Here is a 23,256-nt window from a genome sequence, read left to right as displayed (position 1 = left end):
TCAAGACATGACAAATGACAACAAACAAACTCCAACATAGAAATGACAGAGATGTTAAAATTATCTAACAAAGATTTTAAAGCCACCATGATAAAAATGCTTCAACGAGCAATCACAAACATGCTTGAAACAAAAGAATAGAAAGTCACAGCAGTGCACCTGAAACTATCACAATGTTGTTAGTCGGCTATATTCCAATATAAAATAAAAAGTTAAAGAAAAAGTCACAGCAAAGAAATAGAACGTCTCAGCAAAGAAACAGAGGAAGTAAAGAAGAACCAAATGGAAATTTTAGAAATAAAAAGGACAAGAACTGAAATTAAAAGCTCAGTACATGTGCTAAAGAGCAGAACAGATGAATCAGAGGAAAGATCAGTGAAGTAGAAAACAGAATAATAAAATTATATAATCTGAATAACAGAAAGAAAAAGGACTAGAGAAAAAACAAGGAGAAGAAAAAAAAAAAACAAGGAGAAGAGAGCTTCAGGAGCTGTGGAACTGTAACGAAAGATCTAACACTAATGTCACTGAGTTCCAGAAGGAGAGAAGAAAGAGGGTAGGGCTGAAAAAGTATTAAAATAATGGCTGAAAGCTTCCCAAATTTGGCAAGAGACTTAAACTTATGGAATCAAGAAGCTGAGTGAACCCCAAACAGACTAAACTCAAAGAAATACACTCTAAGACATATCATAATTCAACTTCTAAAAACTAAAAACAAAGAAAAACTCTTGAAAGCAGCCAGAGAAAAATGACACCTTACCTACAGGGGAGAAACAAGTAGGGTGACAACAGATTGCTCATCAGAAACCATGGAAGTCAGAGGAAGGGGCATAATATTTTTCAAGTGTTAAATGAAAAAAAATTGTCAACCAGAATTCCATATCGAGGGGAAAGCAAAACATTTCCAGATGCACACTGGTCAGAATGGTCATCATCAAAAAGTCTACAACTAATAAATGCTGGAGAGGGTGTGAAGAAAAGGGAACCCTCCTGCGCTGTTGGTGGGAATGTAAATTGGTGCAGCCACTATGGAGAACAGTATGGAGGTTCCTTAAAAAACTAAAAATAGAATACCATAGGATCCAGCAATTCCACTCCTGGGCATATATCTGGAAAAGATGAAAACTCTAATTCAAAAAGATACATGCACCCCAGTGTTCACAGCAGCACCCATCTACCATAGCCAAGACATGGAAACAACCTAAATGCCCATTGACAGCTGAATGGATAAAGAAGATGTGGCATATATATTTATTCAATGGACTATTACTCAGCCATAAAAAAGAATGAAGTAATGCCATTTGTAGCAACATGGATGGAACTAAAGATTATCATACTACCTGCAGTAAGTCAGACAGAGAAAGACAAATATCATATTATATCACTTACAGGTGGAACCTAAAAAAATGATACAAATGAACTTATTTACAAAACAGAAATAGACTCACAGACATTGAAAACAAACTTACGGTTGCCAAAGGGAAAAAGGGTGGGGAGGGATAAATTAGGAGTTTGGGATTAACAGATACGCATACTATATATAAAATAGATAAACCACCAGGACCTATTGTGTAGCACAGGAAACTATATTCAACATCTTGTAATAATCTATAATGGAAAAGAATTTGAAAAATATATATGTATAACTGAATCACTCTGCTGTACACCTGAAACTAACAAAACATTGTAAATTAATTATACTGCAATTAAAAAAAAAAGACATTCCCAGATGAAGGAAAACCAAGAAAATATGTTGTTAGCAAACCTACCCTGAAAGAATGGCTACAGGAATTCGTGAAACAAAATGGAGATGATAAAAGGAGAAATCACATAAGGAAGGAAGAAAGAACAGAAAGAGTAAGGATATGGATGAAAATAATAGATTTTCCTTCTCTTGAGTTTTCTAAATTATGTTTAGAGGTTGAAGCAAATATTATAACATGTTCCAAAGTGGTTCTCAATATACATAGAGGAAATATTTAAGACAATTATATTATAAACAGGGGAGGGTAAAGGAATGCAAAAGGAGGTAAGATCTCTACACATCACTTGAACTGGTACAGCCAATCTGGAAAACAGCTTGGCAGTTCCTGAAAAAACTAAACACATACCTACCATATGAGCCAGCAATCACATTCTGGGGCATCTATCCCAGAGAAATTAAAATGTATATCCACACAAAAACCTGTACACAGAGATTTATAACAGCTTTATTTGTAGGAGCCAAAAACTGAAAACAAAAATGTCTTTCAATAGGTAAATGGTTAAACAAACTCTAGTATATTGATACCACCAAATACCACTCAGAAATACAGAGGAACAAACTACTGATACAGTATGGATGGATTTCAAGAGCATTATGCTGAGGGGGGAAAGGTAATTTCAAAGGTAAGGTAACACACTACATAATTCCAGTTATATAAAATTCTCAAAATAACAAAATTACAGAGATGGAGAACAAATTAGCAGTTGCCAGGGGTTAGGGATGGTGAAGGTGCGCTGCAACTAGGAAGAAGTAGTACAAAGATGATCTTTGTGGTGCTGGAAGAGTTCTGTACCTTGACTGCAGTGGTGGTTCCATGAATCTATACATGTGATAAAACGGCACAGAACTATACTAATGCCAACTTCCTGGTTTTGGAATTATATTAGAGGTACACTGGGGGAAACTGCATGAAGGGTACATGTACCCTTCTCTGTACTGTCTTTGTATCTTCCTGTGAATCTATAATTATTTCAAAATAAAAAGTTTTTTAAAATGAAAATAAAGCAGCAAGGAGCCTCAAGATCTGGGGGGATGGTATATGTGACTGAACTATTTAACTTCTATCTATGAGAAGGGTATATCTTTCTCAAAACAAACTCAAATAATATAAACTGAATGGCCAAAACTCATAAAAATCCTTCAACATGACAGTAGAAATGGAGAAGACTGAACATGTTGATGAGACTTGAAGAAGAAATAATAGAAACAATATTAATCAAAAGAAAATATCAACCTTGTTTTCTAAAAAATAAACTAAACAGTCTTGTAGTAAATGCTACGATATTAAGGCAATAATACGAATCTTTTTAGTGGTTTGGCATTTTAGTAGGTAACACAAACCTATTTAGTTCTATTCCTTACTAAAGGCAGGCAGAGACAGCTATAGAAATCCAGGTTTTTGGTAATTTAAGGATCTCACTATTAAAACAAGAGGAAGCAGAAGCATTTATTTCTTTCAGTCTGGCATCTGTTAATGAATACTGAAAAGGTTCATTCAATTAGTATCTGTCAGTGCTGGGCCATGTGGGTGATGCAGTGATGGAAAGGACATGATCTCTGCCCTCCAGGGGCTTGTAACCTAGTACACTAACTGGACTATATACCCAGACCTTGAAGAATGACAGTGCTCAAATCCTAGTTAGTCTAAATTTCTACTATCATCAGGGTCTGCGGAGGCCTCTCTTCAGTTCAAGAAGACTAAATGAAGGGCGATTTGAGTATTTTAGTTAAATTTTTTAAATGATCTGCTGTATATAAGCCCTATGTGAGTGAGGTACTGTGGAGGTACGTGAACTCTTGTCCTTAAATAAATGTATAATTTATAAGAGAACACAGTCACACACATAGATAATGAGAATAAATGAAACAGGGAAGTAAGAAATTAAAAATGCTCTGCCCAATTACTTAAAATCTCGAAACTTCAAACCATTTCTTTTCCCCTGAACACTCGATGTTTTTTCATATTTCAAGGCTTTGCATGTGCTGTTCCCTTTGACGGAAATGTACACTTTCCTTCCTCTGCCAGAGAACTCTCGATCTTCCTCTAAGACCCAGCTCCCCTGCCACCTCTTATGTGAAGCTGCCCCCAAATAGAGAAGTAGGAAGAGTGCTTCCTACTTCCTCTGTGCTCCCACAGCATACTATGATATTCATTATACTACTGAATAATATTTTAGAACTGCCTCTCCTACTAAACTCTGAGGGAAAGATTTATGGTTTTTTCTAAATTCATCTTTAGGTCTATCAAAATAATGTATGTGCATAGTTCAAAATTTAAGTAGTACAAGAAGCTTATTATGAAAAACAGCAGTACACTCTTATTCCCTGGTCCCACTTCCCAGAGGCAACAACTCACAACTCTTCCAATGTTTTCTTCTGGTAGTTCTTGATGTTTCAATTATCAAATAATAATACATGCTGACTTCTTTTGGTACTTAGTACATCTTGGTATGAATCATTTCTCATTCATCATTTTAGGTACACTTTGTGGGGTCTTTCGATCTGAAAAGCAATGTCCTTCAGTTCTTGGGGAATTTTCTCACATTATTTCTTGGGCAATTTTCTTTTCTCCATTTCACTTGGTCTCTCTTTCTGGAACTCCTATTAGCTAGATGCTGGATTCTCTGGTTTTTTTTCCTTTTCCTATTTTCTATCTCTTTGTTTTTTTGTTCTGTTTTTGTATTGTTACTGTATGGAAGATTTTTCAACTTTGTCCTCTAATCATGCTATTGATTTTTTAAATCTCTATTATCTTGTTTTTCATTTCTAGGAACTCTTATTCTCTGATTGTTCCCTTCTCAAAACATGTTTTTGTTTTATGGTCCCCAAACTTTTCTTTTAACCTATCAGGGAACACTAATTATAGAAGTTAAATTTTTTTTTTGGTTCTTACATTGTTTTCCAAATTCCTTTCTATCCCCATAAATTTTTTCTTTCCTTTTTTACTTGTTAGGGACTTTTCTTAAATGACAGGAGACTATGTTTTTTGTCACTTTGCATCTTCAGCACATAGTCTAGAACAATAAAAAGTTAAATAATGAGTGGACGAATAAACAAAGAAGGAACAAAATAAGAAACATTTTTAAATAATTAAGAATAAAAAGATGACAAAGGATTGGAGATCACTGTTATTGTGCTGATAAGCTTTACAGGTCACTGTCTTTTTAGCCAGTGCTCTAGGACTGCTTGGGGATGCACCTGCCAACAGGTGGTCTCCGGCACTCACTGGATGGACAAGGCCTTTTGTCCAAACCTCAACAGTAGGCAAATTATTTAATTTTATTTACATTTTTATATAATTCTTTAACTCCCCTCCTGTCTGGAAGAATTGAACATATTACTTTATATAGTTTCTTTGCCACAGCAACATCTTCTTTTAGTTTTAGATTAAAAAAAATTTTTTTTCCTCATAGCTTGCAATAGGTAAACAAATTTATTTCTTTGAAGCAATCTAGATCTAGTTTGCAGAAAGAGCAGCAAAAGTAGTCACAGATATAATGACTGAAATGACTTAAGAGGCCAGAAGGCTAAGAGGCAAAAATTACTTAATAGAAAATCTCTCTCTCAATTTTGAGTCGGCAGTTCTTGTGCTCAAAGACAAAAACCTGAGGTCAGTTGACTGCATGCCAAGTACTGTTTGTAAAGCCTACCAGAGATCTTAGTAGTTTCAAAGATTTGATATCTATAGTAATCTATAGATATCTATGGTAATTTTTTAACTTATGAAAGTAAAATATGATTTATTATAAAATATTTTTTAAATGCATTTTAAAAATCACCTATAATCCTACCACCCAAAGAAAATCAACATCAACCTGTTAGTTTATGTTCCAGGCTTTTCTCTTTGGAGATAAAGATTTTTCTTCATAGAATCTGGATCATGCTATATATTCTATTTTACTGTGACTATTTATAGTTTGAGATTTCTCAGTTTGAATCCCTGGTAAAACCAAGTGACTACTGCCCCTTAGTTCTAAGAGAATCAGAAAGAATAGTTTCTTCTCTCAATTTTATCAATGTCTCAGTGCAAAATCTGAGACCACACTCCATAACCACATAATATACAATTCAAAAATCAAAAAGCTGGATTTAAATTTAACTTAAATTGTAACCAAATAGCTCATTTTTTTGTTTCTTCAGATTTAATCATTCTTTCTTGCATCAAAAATAACAAAATTGTAGGGTGACATTAACACATGATCGTGAAACAAAAATGTGTTTCATTTCATTAGTCACAGGCTACATATCAACCAGCTGTCGAAGCTAAAAATATGTCTTAGTATAAAACTTTGTAAAATACAAGCATTTAAGAATCACTCCGAAGGAAATGTGACTTCTTTCAGTTTCTAACAATCCACTAGAAGCTTTGAAGAAGAAAATATCGGCACCTCTAAACCAAAAGAAAAAGAAAGGTGGTGGGAGGGGAATTCAAACGAATTTACTGATAATCGATATCACATTGTTTACATCTTATCAGGAAGATGTAAGGATGTTACATATTAAGGATGACAATTTAATGCCACCTCAGATGTAAACAAAAATATAGAATCTAAGAAGAAAATAAAAGGCCTGAGACAGAGATCAAGACATCAATAATAAAAGGTGTGCGTTTTGTTGGGGCAGGAGTGGGCCAAGGGGATTGGGCAATAATAAATATTCTCACAGCTTTTCCTCATCAGCTGTTGCAGAGATTCTGCCAGGGATAGAGTCTGCAGCCATGTCTTCTCAACTCTCAAACATCACACTCAGGTAGCATGACACAGATACCCACCTCCTCTGGGACAGAAACAGCAGACAGACTTCCATCTCTGGTCATGAGGTCATGTGGCCCAGAAATCATGTTTCAAGATAAGATTTGCTACCATGAAATATCTGATTACAAAACAGGACCAGCTGAAATCTAAACACTGCAACTGGATTTCAGATGTAGTTACAGAAAATGAGAGAGATGCAAACCTATTTCAAGGGTCTTAGAAACTCATAAAATCATACAAGAATAAAATATACTTCACTGAATTCTAGAAAAGCATCATAGGCTCTCCTAACTCCCAGCCCAGTGCTCTTGCCACTACATCATTGTGCCAGGCATCAATATTATCCTATGATAGTCCCTTTTTTTTGAAATAGGAACAGTGGGGCCTAGGAGGAAACATCTGATAGGGAAAGATTCCAAGTATTTTTGGGGATTTTCATTTCTTTGATATATACTAAAATTAAATTTTAAAAAGTAGTTGTCACCCAGAGGCATAGGCTGTCGTATAGTTTTATTGTCTCCCATAAAGCCTTGCTAAATACATATTTATTGAATGAATCTTTAAATTCACAAGTAAAAATTTACTGCACTATAAAAATGTAAACTCACAGGTAAAAATTTTGGGTCATTCAATCACTAAAGATCATGAAAACATCACTTCATTTCTAAATGCCAACACAATGGATACTAGTGAATTAATTTGAAAGAAGAATTGTGAACAGCCTTAACTTAAATTCAGAGTGGATTCCAATCTTATTCTACTGCACATATTACAGCAATTTTAATATGCTTGCTCTGCTACTCAAGGCTAATAAAAATTAGTAACGCTATCTACAGGGCAATTAATTTTCTCCTCAAATAAGGACTTCCAGTAAGGGTAGGAGAAATGATTAAAAGAGAGAAAAAGAAGAAAGAGAGAAAAAAGAAAAGGGAGAAGACCCCAATCATTTTTTTTGATTACTACATAAAGTACCTGGCATACATGTAATAGAGCTCTAGAAATGGAAAGTAACTTCTTAAAAAAGTAATGCTCAGACTTCCCTGGTGGTGCAGTGGTTAAGAATCCAAGTGCCAATGCAGCGGACACAGGTTCAAGCCCTGGTCCGGGAAGATACCACATGCTGCGGAGCAACTAAGCCCGTGTGCCACAACTACTGAGCCTACGCTCTAGAGCCCGCGTGCCACAACTACTGAAGCCCGCGTGCCTACAGCCCGTGCTCCGCAACAAGAAGCCACCGCAATGAGAAGCCTGCGCATCGCAACGAAAAGCCTGTGCACCACAACGAGGAGTAGCCCCTGCTCACCACAACTAGAGAAAGCCCGCGTGCAGCAACGAAGACCCAGCGCAGCCAAAAAAAAAAGTAATGCTCAACCACTTGATGTCTATTCAGCCCTGTTACATGAAAGAACAATTAACCATTGCATGAAAACATATATTCAAGTGATACACCATATGGTATAAACTTGGAAGTAAGAGGAGGCGTGAAAAGAATATTGAAGAATCCTGAAACCAAGTTTCTTATCCTAAGACTAACCTTTGTCAGGTTACCACCCCTCTGAGCCTCAATTTTTTTCACCCATAAAAAGAAGAGATCATAAACTTTATGATACCTTAAGTTCCCTTCCAAAACCATAATTCTTCCCACTGGTTAAATGGTAAAGGCAGGGATAAAGAAGAAAAAGAATATACAGTCAGTTCTATTGTAACACTTGTTTTGAAAATGCAAATTTGTTCCAACGCAATTGATATATTAGGGAACAATGTGAGCACAATTCAATTTCTGTGTTTGCTTATGTGTCATTTAATCCACAAGAAAAACTAGATGAATCCAGAAAATTACACCCAGTTGAACCAATCAGCCCAGAAATAAACAAAGTGCATACAAGCCCACACTCAAATTATCTCCCAGCTTCTTCCGTTCACTGCCTGTTATGAGCCACACCCATTCATATCATCCATATTTGGTATTACAGCTTTCTGTCATGTTTCAAATAACCCTTATTTCACAAGCTGCAGCCCTCCCAATGCCACTTCAAGAAGCAACCTGAGGTCTTCTTCAAGGTAAACTGCCATATTATTGTAGCATTTATGTACTTTTCGCCATTTAACATATATAAAACTATGCCACGGTTTTTATTAGGTTCCTATCTTTTTTATGTGTCACTGACAAAGTTTTTGAGTATTGTGTCCCTAACTCCATTTTTCCCACAAGCCTTGTGGTTTTCCACACAATTATCTTTGGCAATTGTATATCACGTTAAAGCAGAACTGACTATATTACTATTTGGGAAAAAAATTAATCAATGACCAGTTTTATTTTTTCAAAGGTAACAGATGGAAAAGCTTCCTGAAAATCTGCTTAAGCATTAAGTCAAAGTCAGGGAAAAGTCTTTATCTGTAAGATCCCTCCTGAACGTGTGTTTTTTACCCCAAACTCCATCCACTGACTAAGCAGCTCCCACATCAGACACCAGATTTGGAAACAGAAGGTTATCATTCACCTTGAAACAGTGAACAAATATTTGGATTTGTCAAGAAGTAAAGAGGAGACACTGAATGTACCTTCTAAATTCAGACCTTGATTCTGGCAGAAAATCTTGGCAGGTACCATTGAATAATACCACCTGTTCAATAGCTACTCAGTATCTATCATGAAAGAATATGCAGCGAAAAAATATTATTGCTGCAGTATAGTTATAACAATACAGTAGAAATCAAGAGCCTTTACAAACACTCACTCCTAATTCTTGATAAACTCAGAGGTAAAAGAGCATAGGGAAATACAGGAGGTCATGCATGTTTCTTAGTTTCCACTCAGACTAGGAATAGGAGACAGACCACATCATTTAGCATTGAAGCCAAGAGTTGGCTAAAACCTGTCACTCAGAGCCAAAGGGCAAATAAAAATAATGCTGCTATTTAGCATGCTCAGGAAAGACAGAGAACATAATTATTTTGCCTTTTTGAATGAACCCATACTTAAAACCAGGGCTGATACCAGAAGTAACAAACATAAACGTACAACAACGTGTGCTCTCACATTTTGGCCAAATGTGAGACCAAAATTATTTGGTCACTAGTCTTGATCCTGGCACCGTTTCTTAAAGAACTATGTTATTTTTCAAAATAATTGAGATTTTTATTTACATACGTATACATATATGAATGCAAGAGAAAAAAGTGAAAGAAAAAACCATCAAAATGGTAACAGTGATTTAATATTGGGGTAATTTGATTATAGCTGATTTTTTTTATTGATAGCTTTCATTATTTTACACAAGTGTTTATTACTTTTATCATCAAAGAAAAACAAATACCTTTTTAAACAGTTAACTGAAAGAAATTAATCCCTGATCATAGTTTGTGTGGAATTCACAGTAAGCCATCAAGTGTCTCTTTCCAAAGTATCAAAGGTGAGTGGACTGGATTTGAAGGGCACTTCCCCCACCATGCAGGAAAATCCAGAGAGAGAAAGGTGTATGAGCACAGTGACAGACACTACACACTCAGAACACATAGAGGACCTGTTTGTCCCTGATTTTACCAGCCAGCATTTTGGTGACTCCTACAGGTATTCTAGAAAATCTTCTCCTTTTGGGTAAAGCTAATATAGTCACTTAAATTTAACAGTATCTGGTAGTGGAGAACATGGAAATATGATCTAACCAGAGACAACCTGTGACCAAACCTTAAGAAATGTACAACAGGCCACTGTAGTTTTTTTTTAATTGAAGTATAGGTGATTTACAATATTTTATTAGTTTCAGGTGTACAGCACAGTAATTCCATTTTTTCTTTGTAGATTATATTCTATTGTAGTTTATTACAGGTATTGGATATAATTCTCTGTGCTACACAGTAAATTCTTGTTGCTTATTTATATATAGTAGTTTGTATCTGTTAATCCCATACTCCTAATTTGTCCCTCCCCACCCCCACTTTCCTCTTTGGTAACTCTAAGTTTGTTTTCTATGTCTGTGAGTCTATTTCTGTTTTTGTATTCATCTGTATTATTTTTAAGGTTCTACATATAAGTGATATATAGTATTTGTCTGATTTACTTCACTAAGCATCCATGTTGCTGCAAATGGCAATATTTGGATGTGTGTGTGTGTGTGTGTGTGTGTGTGTGTGTGTGTGTGTGTGTGTGTGTGTGTGTGTGTACCACATTTCCTTAAGCCAACTGTCTGTTGATGGGCACCTGGTTTGTTTCCATATCTTGGCTATTTGTAAATAGTGCAGCTATGAACACTGGGGTGCATGTATCTTTTCATATTAGAGTTTTTGTGTTTTCTGGATATATACCCAGGAATGGGATTGCTGGATCATATGGTAAGTCTATTTTTAATTTTTTAAGGAAGCTTTATACTGTTTTCCATAGTGGCTGCACCAATTTACATTCCCCCTAACAGTGTAGGAGGATTCCCTTTTCTCCACACTCTCTCCAGCATTTATTATTTGTAGACTTTTTTTTTCAGACTGCATAGGTCTTCGTTGCTGCACGTGGTGGCTACTCTTCCTTGAGGTGCTCAGGCTTCTCACTGCAGTAGCTTCTCTTGTTGCGGAGCATGGGCGCTAGGCGTGCAGGCTTCAGTAGTTGTGGCATGCAGGCTCAGTAGTTGTGGCTTGCGGGCTCTAGAGCACAGGCTCAGTAGTTGTGGTGCACGGGCTTAGTTGCTCCGCGGCATGTGGGATCTTCCCGGGCCAGCACTCGAACCTGTGTCCCCTGCATTGGCAGGCAGATTCTTAACTACTGCGCCACCAGGGAAGTCCCATTTGTAGACTTTTTGATGATGGCCATTCTGACTGGTGTGAGGTGATACCTCACTGTGGTTTTGATTTGCATTTGTCTAATAATTAGTGATGCTGAGCATCTTTCCATGTGCCTGTAAGCCACTGAAGATTTTATAGCCAGCTTTCTCTCAATATCACTATCTCAACAATGACAAATATTCATCTCTCAAGTCAGAAAGCATGTATAGGCTAACTACTAGATACACAGCACTATCCTAGCCACTATGGTGAATACAAAAGAAATAAGGTACAGTCATTCTCTCCATAGCACTCACAATCTGATAGTGAAAAATATGACATACACGTCAGAAATATTTAAATAGCGTAAGACAACAAAATTAAATGGCTAAATGAGTTATACAGATAAATATTTAAGGCATTTAAAGAAGGACACTGCCCACTGTGGACTTTAATAGTTGGGAAAGGCTTCAGAGAGAAAGACTTTTGATAGTATAAAAAGGTAGACAAGGGAAGTCCAGGCACTGTCACCAAGATAAGCAAAGTCACTGGGATTGAAAAAGCAACACTGAATCTGGACAGACTGTAATAAAAATCAAGTTGGGGAGCAATAAAATTAATCCATCAAATACACCATTATCAAATTAAGAACATATGTGGGAAAAACTATGTACCAAACACTATGCTATATATGACAGAGAGATATGATATCCAATCTCCTATTATTTCTTCCAAAAGTAGGTATGGTTATTCCCACTTCACAGACAAAAACTGAAATTAATTAAACACAGATGTTAACTAATTTGCCCAATGTCATCAAAGTAGGCAACAGAGTTGGGACTAGAATTCAGGCCTACTTGACTCCAAAGTCCATGCTCTTTTTTTTTTTTTACTACCCTATACTATCTCTTCCCAAATTACAGCTGTGACAACAACACTCTGAATTTATTATATCCTCCCCCTATCACAGTGTATTCTCCTACCCTTCTGACTATCCAGTGTCCCCATAGTGATCCCCTGTACATCAAAGCCTGCTCTCAGGAGAATATCTGCAGCTAAAATAAAAATGACTAGCAACAGAACATACTGCCCAGGGGTATTGTCACTGTTACAGGAATCAGAGGTTTAAGTTAGAAGGAAGCTACAGGATAAGTCACTTAGTGGAATACATGTGTCACCTTCTCAGGGAGCCAAGCCAAGTTTGTATTTTATCATGTCCATTTTCATAGCTTATAAGCGAAAGTTCACACAGTAAGAATCTCACTCATAAACCCTGAGGGTCTCCGTGGAAGTATAACCTGCCCCAATCCGGGAGACAAAAAGCCAGCTGTGGCTGCAGGTTTGCTTTGGAAGAGAACTGAACGTCCTGATATTTCACTTAAAGTATATGACATAAGAAAATCTAAATGAAATGTATTTGACATTTAAATTGTTAAATGTTTCTTAACAGATACGTTGCCAAAAAATGTGTTTTCTAATAATTCTACAAAATAGTCCTTTACTGTCTCTGGGAACCAGGAACATTATCTTTATTGCTCTCACCTTTTCCACAATCAAAGATTTTACAGGTATCAAATGACAAAAGTGTCATCTTTCGAAGGAACTGAAATGAAATCCACATGGGATCTCCGAGTGCGTAAAGATGAGTGGGTAGAAGAGCACGGCCCTGGCAGATATTGCTTCATGGACTCAGTGTGAGAACAGCCTTCACTGACTGTCCACTTGCTAAAACCAGAGTATACTAATAATTACGTCAAAGGTCCACCTATAACTTGAAAGTTCCCCATGAAGCATTTTAATGGACCAAGGAGTGATAAGAGCTGCAGAATGTGTTTCAAGATGATGATTTGAATTAAACATAGGAAATTTTCCAGCCCAGTTTAGAAAATATGTTGAATTGTATATTTTACATAGAAAATTAAGGAGGTCATTTGAAAATAAAAATGATACTGTTCATCCTTTCTCAACAAAAGTCGTTATATCCCTCACCCTAAAGAAATCACTTTCTAAAAAAGTCCCATTTCATCAATGCTCTATTATGTATGCCAACAGATTTTAAGGGTAGAACTCTTTTCAAAGTAGTAAAAGGAGAATAATGCCCTTACATATCTGGATGGCTCCTCTAGGTTCTGGTCATTCATGTCAGTAGGAACAATCCGGGTGGCCAGTGGTCCCTCTGCGAATGGTTTTGGTAACTGGCCTCTGAACTCTGATGGAATGAACTGAAGTTGCCAACTGTCAGAAACACAAATAAGGAAAATAAGAAAAACACAGGGGGCTCACATTGCCAAATGTACTTGAAATACACAAGCAAAAAAAAAAAAAAATTTCATGTGAAAAACATTTCACTTGGAGACAAAATGTTTCTGTTAAAACCTCAACCAGAGAGAATAGAGACAGAGGTCACAATTCAGTCCAAAATCGTTGAGAAATTTTCAACTAGAGGTCTCTCAACCCATTTCACCAACTCTTAGCAGTGAAATCTGCAATAGTGATCATACCATCAAAAGAGAAACATCAAAGTTTATTGCCAATTATCTGTAATCAGAGGGACTTATCAAAATTAAAGCAAATTCATCAGGTGTGTAGAGAAAAGAGTGAAATGTAAGAACTCACTGTGGGAAAAGTACTTTGTTCCTGAGTAATCCTCAAAAGTATCTTTGGTTGTGAAACTATTTCAAATGTAAAAGGCAAATGCTAAAGTTAAGGCTTAAAAAACAAGTTTTAATTAATTATTAATGACTGATACAGGATCTTTATCAATCAAAAGATACTACCACCAGCTAAGCTGCTGAAGCCAGTCCCCAAATGGAGCAACATGACTCATCTTAACCTGACTTCCCTTTTCCCTAAATAGGGCTCTTCTCTGTCCAAATGAAGCAAATACAAGGGAACTCAGAGCCTATGCTATCACATCCAACAACAGACAGCATCGAGGAAAGTGGTACCAAGGTCTTAGCCACAGCTTTCCCAGTGTCCATACATTGGTAGAGAATGTCCACTGCTGTCGGACGACAAATATGTCTTCTCTAAAAACACTCTAGAAACCTAGAGTCTCTAAACCACTTTTAAAAGTGGATATCAGTTCATTATAAAAATTTAAACATGGATCCTTAGGAAGAGCCACTAGCAGAAGCCCAGAGCCCAAAATGTCTTCAGACGTCCCCAGACCTCTGTGGTTAAGGGCAGTGCAGGGTGCATTACCGGACACAGCACTCATTCTACCAAACACAGGCCATGGGTGCCCAGCACAGTTCCCACAGCTCTCTGAGATGGAAAATCATTCAAAAACTTGTGAAAAATCTAAAATGAAGGAAAAATTAAGAAGACATTGCTACAGGATTGCTATTTTTACACCTTGATTTAAAACTCTGAGAATTAAAGGGCAACTTACTTATCGGGCAGAAGGAAGCTGCTGGGAAATCGATACCACTCTTTTCCTACACAGACATTAACAGGTCGGCCTTCTGGGACAGTGTGGATGGTTGGGTCTGTGGCAATTCGGTGAAATTCTGGATACAAATCAAGGGGCCCATGATACCCTGGAAGGGAGAAAGGTTTGTGAAAGCCAAAGATGAGGGAGATGAGATTCTGACATTTAATTATAATGCGTGTTAATGTCCCACTGTGATCCATGTGAAAGGTACACCGCAACCCCAGCAGGAAGCCCACTCTACGGTGTAAAACACTTCTACAGTCAGGAAGATGATGAAAGCAGAGGCCCTATTTTTGCCAGAAATAATTTGCTTTCTTGCCCTTCTCTATACCCTTCCACCTTTTTAATTTCACGTTCTTTGAGCACATTTCAATATTCTGGATCCAAATAATGATTATAAGAAAGAATATAATCATGGGACTTGAGCCCCAAATTTGCATCCTAAGTTTAAGGCTTCCTTAATTCATCCTTTAAAAGGAAAAAAAAAATTAGTAGGAATAGAGAAGACGTTTATAGTTAATCACACTAAAAGGCATTCTCAATCTTCTCTTCAATCCTAAGGTACAGAGGTCACATCCCAATCTTATTATTATTATTTTTTTTTTTTTGCGGTATGCGGGCCTCTCACTGTTGTGGCCTCTCCCGTTGCGGAGCACAGGCTCCGGACGCACAGGCTCAGCAGCCATGGCTCAATTGGGGCCAAGCCCCCAATCTTAATATGAAGTCCATAGGTTCTCCCTGTAGAAAAGTCCTCCCCCTGCAGCTTAAGCTGAATTGTATTAAACAATTATGGGGGACTTCCCTGGTGGCGCAGTGGTTGAGAGTCCGCCTGCCGATGCAGGGGATGCAGGTTCGTGCCCCAGTCCGGGAAGATCCCACATGCTGCGGAGCGGCTGGGCCCGTGAGCCATGGCCGCTGAGCCTGCGTGTCCGGAGCCTGTGCTCCGCAACGGGAGAGGCCACAACAGTGAGAGGCCCGCGTACCGCAAAAAAACAAAAAAAAAAAGCAAAAAAACCCGAACAATCATGGGTCAAGCAAAACCAAGGAATAGTGCCTTGTGAGTACAGGTTAAGATATTCTCAGTACATCTACCTCTGAACAGTGCCACAGAGCGAGAAAAAGATAAGAGCCCAAACAGGAAGAGTGTTCCCAACGCCAGCCAATTCGATGTCACAGTATAATGCTCCAGGCGGTATCGCTGAAACACGAAGTGGTAACATTTCTAGAAGGAAAGAAAACGTTATTGAAAAAAAAAGATACACCTTGCAAAATATACACAATCACAAGACATCATCATAACTGAGAGGAAGAAAGCAGAAAAAGAGGTTCTACCAAGGGTCTGAGCAGTAGCAAACAGTGAAGTACCCACTCCAAATTCTCACATTAAAGCAAATTCTGCTCAATTGTCTGTAGATCAGCCTAGCCAGAGGGCTTGCCAAGAATGAAATCTCACTAGCTTCACAGGAAAATCATTTGGATACTTCCCTAATGCTTAAAGTCCTAATAATTTATTTTTAAAAAATATTTAAACAAAAATGCTTTTCCTAGGTTTTTTTGATATATGAAGTATCTCAATCTATTCTGATATAACTAGTTATTAACCTTCACTTTCCTTACTAACAAGTTTTCATCTAAGTTTTTAGCAACAACAAAATGCCTCATGACCAAACAAAAAGAAAAAAGAATTCCTCACATAGAATATTAGGAAAATTCTGTTAATTATCTGCTAAACTACTTCACAAACTAGATGAATATCATTAACAATATACACACCTGCATGAGTTCTGCAGCCTTTGAACACCTTCCCATGAGATTTCTGTCCTCCCTTCTTTCCCTCCTAGACTAGAAACTACTTTTGGAAAGCAATTTTGCAATACATAACAAGTGCCATAAATATGTTTGGATCCCTTTCATGTTTTCTGGAATCTCTCCTAAGCAAACAATCCAAATACCTAAACAAAGATATTTACCCTAGCATTATTTACAATATTGAAATAAGTGAGCAATCTAAACTTTAACATAAATTATATCTAATCATTATATATAACCAATTCAGTATATTACATAATAATGTTGTATATTATATCCACCTTAGAATATTATATTGCTATTAAAATGATGGGTACAGATATAGCAATATAGAGAATGTTATAATTATATTAAAAGGGATGTAAAGTTACATGAACCTTAGGTTACAATCAAAATAGATTGTTATATGATCGGCAAAAATGCTAGAAGGAGATTTTGTTAGGGTAGTAGGACTGATTTAGAAAGTGGTAAAAGAAAAATTATCTGCAATAAAGTTCAGTTACTTTTATAATTAAAATTATTTTTTAAAACTATCATCCTAACATGGATGAGCTTTAAAAATATTATGCTAGGACTTCCCGGTGGCACAGAGGTTAAGAATCCGCCTGCCAATGCAGGGGACACGGATTCGAGCCCTGGTCCAGGAAGATCCCACATGCCGCAGAGCAACTAAGCCGGTGCACCACAACTACTGAGCCTGCACTCTAGAGCTCGCCTGCCACAACTACTGAAGCCCGCGCACCTAGAGCTGGTCCTCTGCAACAAGAGAAGCCACCGCAATGAGAAGCCCAGGCACCGCAACGGAGAGTAGCCCCCCCGCTCGCCACAGCTAGAGAAAGCCCACGCACAGCAACGAAGACCCAACACAGCCAAAAATAAATAAATAAAATAAATTTATTTTAAAAAATAAAAACATTATGCTAAATGAAAGAAGTCACAAAAGACCACATATTTTATGATTTCATTTATATGAAATGTCCAGAATAGGCAAATCTATAGAGATACAAAGTAGATTGATTAGCTGTTGCTTATGGCTGAGGAGATATGGAAGGGGGGTTACGACAGCTAAAGGGTACAGGGTTTTTGAGGTGATAAAAATGTTCTAAAATTGACTGCAGTGAGGCTTACATAGATCTGTGAATAGCCTAAAAAAGACTGTATCATACACTTTAAATGGGTAAATTCTATGGTTTGTGAATTATATCTTAACATAAATCTGTTAAGAAAAAAAACTAGAAAAAAACTATCACCCTAATTATTCTTCTTCTGCTAACTGCAAATGGTAGCAGAGGTTAAAAAAAAAAAAAGAGTCTGGCGCTTCTGAAGCCATAATTACAGAGATATTCAAGATTAGTTCTGACAGGGAATTGACCTGGACAGGTTTTTAAGCCAGGATTACAAAGTGTCCCACATTGCTAACTGCCTGATGTAATCCCAAACACTTGAGCCAGTTTCATTCAGGTCTTGTAGTGGAAGAGTACACATTCCATTAGCTCTGCTGTGGTTCCACCGTTCTGTGCTAGGCCCATTCAGTGACTTAAAAAAATTCCTTTCATAGCAATTGGATTCTTATTGGCAACAGAGACAAATTAACACACAAATTAACACTGCAAATACGTAATCAGCAAATAAGAGTCAAAGCAACATTTAAGCAATCAATACATAAAGCTTTATAATATCTGTATCAGGTGTAATGTACAGATAAAATATCTTAGGGGGAAGCATTCTGTAATTTGCCTATAAGTTTTTTTTTTTTTTTTTTTTTTTTTTTTTTTTTTTTTTTTTTTTTTTTTTTTTTTTTTATTTTTCAGTACGCGGGCCTCTCACTGTTGTGGCCTCTCCCGTGGCAGAGCACAGGCTCCGGATGCGCAGGCTCAGCGGCCATGGCTCACGGGCCCAGCCGCTCTGCAGCATGTGGGATCTTTCCGGACCGGGGCACGAACCCGTGTCCCCTGCATCGGCAGGCGGACTCTCAACCACTGCGCCACCAGGAAAGCCCTGCCTATAAGTTTTATGAACGATTTAAAGTGAAACAGAATGAAGCAGATATACATTTCCCTGAAACTCACCTGAAGTGCAGAAAGGGCCACAGCACCACAGAGACATACAAGTGGATATACAGGGAAAAGAAATCTCTCCTCTTTGTGAGGCTGGATGAAGAAAATTATAAACCAAATATACATTGGAGCCAAGGTAAGCCAATATGGGTGGCCTAAATTCTGAACTGTAAGACAGAAAAATATCCACCTTTCACCATGTTAGAACAAAACAGCATGTTTAGTTTCAATGTTCTCTTGACCTCAAACTGGGATGTATACCCTAGGGCACCCAATAAAATGTTTCAATTCTTGTATTCACACTTTCTCTGATATAATAAAGGAGTCAAGTAGAAAGAGGTATATACTCCTTAGCCCTCCCAAGAGGTCCAACATTTAAAGGAAGGCACAATACTGGATTTAGCTAGAACAGGTGAATGCGTAATAGAGCTTAATAATTTCTACACTGGATGAAGAAAAAACAGATTTCTCTTCCTAATGAGTCCTGCCACTAAGACTAAAAGTTCCTGAGATCAACCAAAAGCATAACATAAATTCATTTCTTGTATTTTAATTCCTATGCTCTGTTTACTGCATTAATCTTACTTATACACCAAATGGCTATAGATCAAAGAAAAGGAAAAAAGTAGGATTCTCAAACCCATCACTGGTTTTCCTCAAGCTACAAATGACAGAGTTTGTTTCAAAGCAAATATAAAAACACTCTTAAAGGAAGTTTACTGATCAAGTTTTCTCTCCTGTTCTGCAGTACCCATCCACTCTGTATCACAAAATTAAAGTCAAGGTGTACTTAAAAGCATGTGAAAGAATTAAAGGAATTTAATGAAAACTAAGACCTAAGCACCTACTGGAAGGTTCCTGTGGTTAGGTACATGAACACTGAGTGATAAACCTGCAACCTGCAGTGAAGGCATCCCCTGCTGTGCTTATACTAGTGACAACAAGAAGTGCGCAGGAATCACTGGCCTAGGGTAGATAGATAGCGCCCCCTGGTGTCCATTATGTCTACACTGAGCAAATTTAGATAAAAAGATCAGGGTTGTCATCAAAGCCCAACTAAGCAATGTTTAACTGTGCTCCATAGTTATCCGTGCTTTTGCAGAAACTCTTTAGGAATAAAAATTCTTGAACTGCAATAACAACCTTATCTTTTAAACTTTTCACTCTAAGATTTTATCATGAGATTTTAGGTTATAATTTAGGACTTATACCTTTCCAGGAGGTATTTTAGGTTGGAATTTTCTTCATCATAAGAAAAAAATCTGTCTTCTATAAGTAAACAATCTCTTCCTCTTCTGTATCTTAAAAGCTAACGAATACATTTTAAAAATATGGCCTAAAATTTTGAAATGTCCTCTATAAAATGTACAAAATTATAACCAGTTGTACTACATGATGAGATAATGGGTAATTTCTTTCCTGCCTCTTTATATTTTTCTACGTTTTTTCTTTTATTATTTTTATTTCTTAATGTTTCCTCTTTTGAAAAAGATTGTTTCCATTATAAAATACAAAAAAAAAATAAAGAAAAAAACAGAAGAAAAGTACTAAAAAAGTATTTTAAAAAGTATAAAGGAAAGCCCCTAGGTAACCTAAGGATGGGGACTAGTTACTAGGTGGACATGTGGATACATTACACACTTTTAAACCAAAATTGGATTCATACTTTAGAGAACAGCTTAATATACTATTTTTATTTTATTTTTACTGTTTTTATACTTATATCACAAGCATTTCCAAATTTTCCACAAGCATAAATATTTTTATAGTCAGGGAAAAAGTTACTTTTCAAAAAAAAAAGAAAAAATGATCCTTAAGAAATACAAGGAATGGAGGAATACATTAATACCTCGAGGGGACAAACAGCTGAATCCAAATGTGGGACACTATGCAAGATGAATGACCTGGTTTCTTTAGAAATCTCCAGGAGGAAAAAGGTAAGGGGGGAACCTCTAAAAAAGCTTATGAAACATAACACCAAGTTCACTATATGACTCTTGTTTAGATCCTGCTTTAAACAAACTATAAAGAACTATAAAAACTATAAAAAGCTATTTTTCAGACAATGTAGGAATCTAAACATTACCTGGGTATTAGATGATATTAAGAAATTACTGTTAATTTTGTTAGGATAATGGCATCACGGTTATGTTACAACGAAAGTCCTAAAACAAAACAAAAGTGACTCTGAAGGCTGCTTTCATATTCTATGAACACAGTGAAGTCTTTATAAACCATTAATAGTAGAAAAGCAGAATGGGGAATGGTACTGAGGGATCATATGGCATCCAAATCAGACTAAAAAGTCTGAAGTTAAATCTCCTTCCAAAGCTCAGATGCATTTCTGCTCAGATCTGTCTTCCATAAAAGAAACTATGGGCACTACATATCCAGAGCCATGACAACCTGAGAAAACACTGGCTGTGCAATACAGAATCAGAACAAGCATCCAATTTGGGGGAACCTCTATATGGTTTAGTTCTCAAATTTTTGGTTGAATTTCCCAGAGAATGTTTGCCTCTAGCATTGATTATCTTAAGCAATTTTGCATGCCAACACACAGTTCTTTAAAAAACAGAAGACTCGTATAGATAGGCTTATCTCCCAAGATTTTATAAATGTTTCTGCCTCTCCAGGTGGTTCTGTAAATCATACAGACTCCTCACTTGCAATTATTAACCAAACTTTCACACAGGTTAACAACATAAGTTAAATAATCTACGAACACAAATGGAAAATGCAATAAACCAAACATTTCCATAGGAAGAAAATGGAGAATCAAGTAAGTAGATTCTTTTTCACTTCTTGGTACCCATTGTTACTTCTCTTCCCTCCCACGCCCCACCAAGTCTATCATCCGTTATGCCACTCACCATGAAATCTCTGCAGTAGGTATTCCATAAGAGAAGTCAGTGGTAAGACCAGGAGAGCCAAAGCAAAGACTACATTGAAATTCAGAAATCCATTAATTAAATAGAAATACCAGGGCTCTGTACCTGAGGGAGATAACGAGATAAGAAATCATTAGTGGATGCCTCCAATACCAGTATGAGCTTGACTCATACTGTTTTTTGTTCAAGTAATGTTGATGATCCAGTGCCTCATGTGTATGAGAGTCCACAAGCCGCCCCCCTCTTAGAAATCAGGTTTCAAATATTTAGCTGTATTTTCTATCATGACCACTATACCTAGCCCAAACGGAACTAATACTTTTCAGAACCACCAAATAACATAAATAGCTTAGTGGTGACACAATGATTTATAATTAGAAGTATTTATTTGGTCTTCACCCCCATTCCTAGTATAAAGCTCCTAAAATTACCCTTGTAATTTGCAAAGTGGTGAGAGGAATAAAGGTGTCTTTTGTTCTGTTAATGAGGGAGCTTCAGGAAAGCCCCAGGTAACCTAAGGATGAGGACTAGTTGCTAGGGGAACCAATCGAGTGACTGGAGGGTTGGAACTTTCAGTCCTGTCCTCCCCTTCTCTGGCGAGGGGAGAGGGGCTGGCAACAGGGTTTCATCAACAATGGCCAATGATTCAAGCAATGGTACTTATGTAATGAGGCCTCCATAAAAACCCAAAAGGACAGTCAGTGTTCAGAGAGCTTCTGGGTTGGTGAACAGGCAGAGGAGCCCACAGGGCTGTGGCACACCCAGAGAGCACGGCAGTGCCACGTTATCTTCCCAAACACTCTGCCCTACACATCTCTTCCACCTGGCTTGTATCCTTTATAATAAACTGGTAAACACAAGTAAATGTTTCTCTGAGTTCTGGGAGCCACTCTGGCAAATTGATTGAACCTGAGGTGGGGGTTGCGGGACAACTAATCTACAGCTGGTCAGTCAGAAGCCCAGGTGACAACCTGGACTTTGAATTGGCACGTGAAGTAGGGGCACAGAGTTTGGGGGAGGGTGGGCGTGGTGGATTGCAGTCTTGCAGGGCTGAGTTATTAGGGCCTTTCCCATTTCCTTCCTACCTGTTTCTCCTAGTTACATTCTAGCATCCTTCCCCTTGATACACTCAACCACTATTTGATAGTGTGTATACAGGTCCCCTGTGTTCCGTAAAAAGCAACAACTTGTTTTCCTTAGGAAAACCATGTTCAGAGACCCAGACCCTGCTCGGAAGTTTTGGGGATTCAGAATGAAACAAAATGACTGAAAACACAAGCCTTACTCACACAAGTTTTGATTCTTTAACTCAAAATCCTTAAATCCAAATGATGAGAAAAAGCCCCCCTCTGCACATTTAGCAGGTTTTTCATCTGCTCTTCCCCTCCATGTGATTACTTCAATCAGGCAGTGAATGACACATGCGGGTTTTAATCACTGTGTGTTGTGACACCCGCGTTGCACCACAGCAATTTACTGCAATCAGCATTGCTTAAAAGGGTAATCAGAAGGCAGAGAAATAGGCAGAAAAGCCTGACATTTTTGCAGCTTGCACAGCAAAATAAGATTAGAAACCAAACCCTTAATGCTAGAAACATCTAAGGGAGGAGGAAGAAGAAGAGGGGGACCCTAGGGAAGGACTCAAATTCAATCGTGGGTCACCTTTTGGGAAAGCTCTCTCCTTCCTGTCTAAATACAATGATAGGGACTGTTCAGGAACAGAGATTTTGTCCCAGGCCAAGCTCATTAGAGACATTTATATCTTGTATTCTCTACAAATAACCTTTTGGGT

The 23,256-nt window shown here is 37.4% G+C and overlaps 1 protein-coding gene across 5 annotated transcripts in view; it reads right to left on the bottom strand.

Annotated features, from left to right (window-relative positions):
* ALG9 (ALG9 alpha-1,2-mannosyltransferase) overlaps positions 1–23,256 on the bottom strand; it is a 99,007-nt gene that overhangs the window by 48,135 nt on the left and 27,616 nt on the right. For 4 of the 5 annotated variants that reach the window (XM_019941902.3, XM_019941901.3, XM_019941905.3 and 1 more), the window contains exons 9-13: positions 21,447–21,569; positions 18,586–18,740; positions 15,800–15,929; positions 14,666–14,813; positions 13,377–13,506 (exon numbers count right to left, since the gene is read on the bottom strand). In XM_019941902.3, coding sequence (XP_019797461.1) covers positions 13,377–13,506; positions 14,666–14,813; positions 15,800–15,929; positions 18,586–18,740; positions 21,447–21,569 — 686 coding nt within the window. Of the gene's footprint in view, positions 1–9,724; positions 11,246–13,376; positions 13,507–14,665; positions 14,814–15,799; positions 15,930–18,585; positions 18,741–21,446; positions 21,570–23,256 lie in introns of those variants that run through there. The other variant, XM_073808218.1, reaches the window with a different exon arrangement.

The sequence above is a fragment of the Tursiops truncatus genome, chromosome 8, assembly GCF_011762595.2.
Source record: "Tursiops truncatus isolate mTurTru1 chromosome 8, mTurTru1.mat.Y, whole genome shotgun sequence".
NCBI classification, from domain to species: domain Eukaryota; kingdom Metazoa; phylum Chordata; class Mammalia; order Artiodactyla; family Delphinidae; genus Tursiops; species Tursiops truncatus.
Note: the sequence above shows the minus strand (reverse complement) of the source record. Positions and strands in the feature narration are given on the sequence as shown.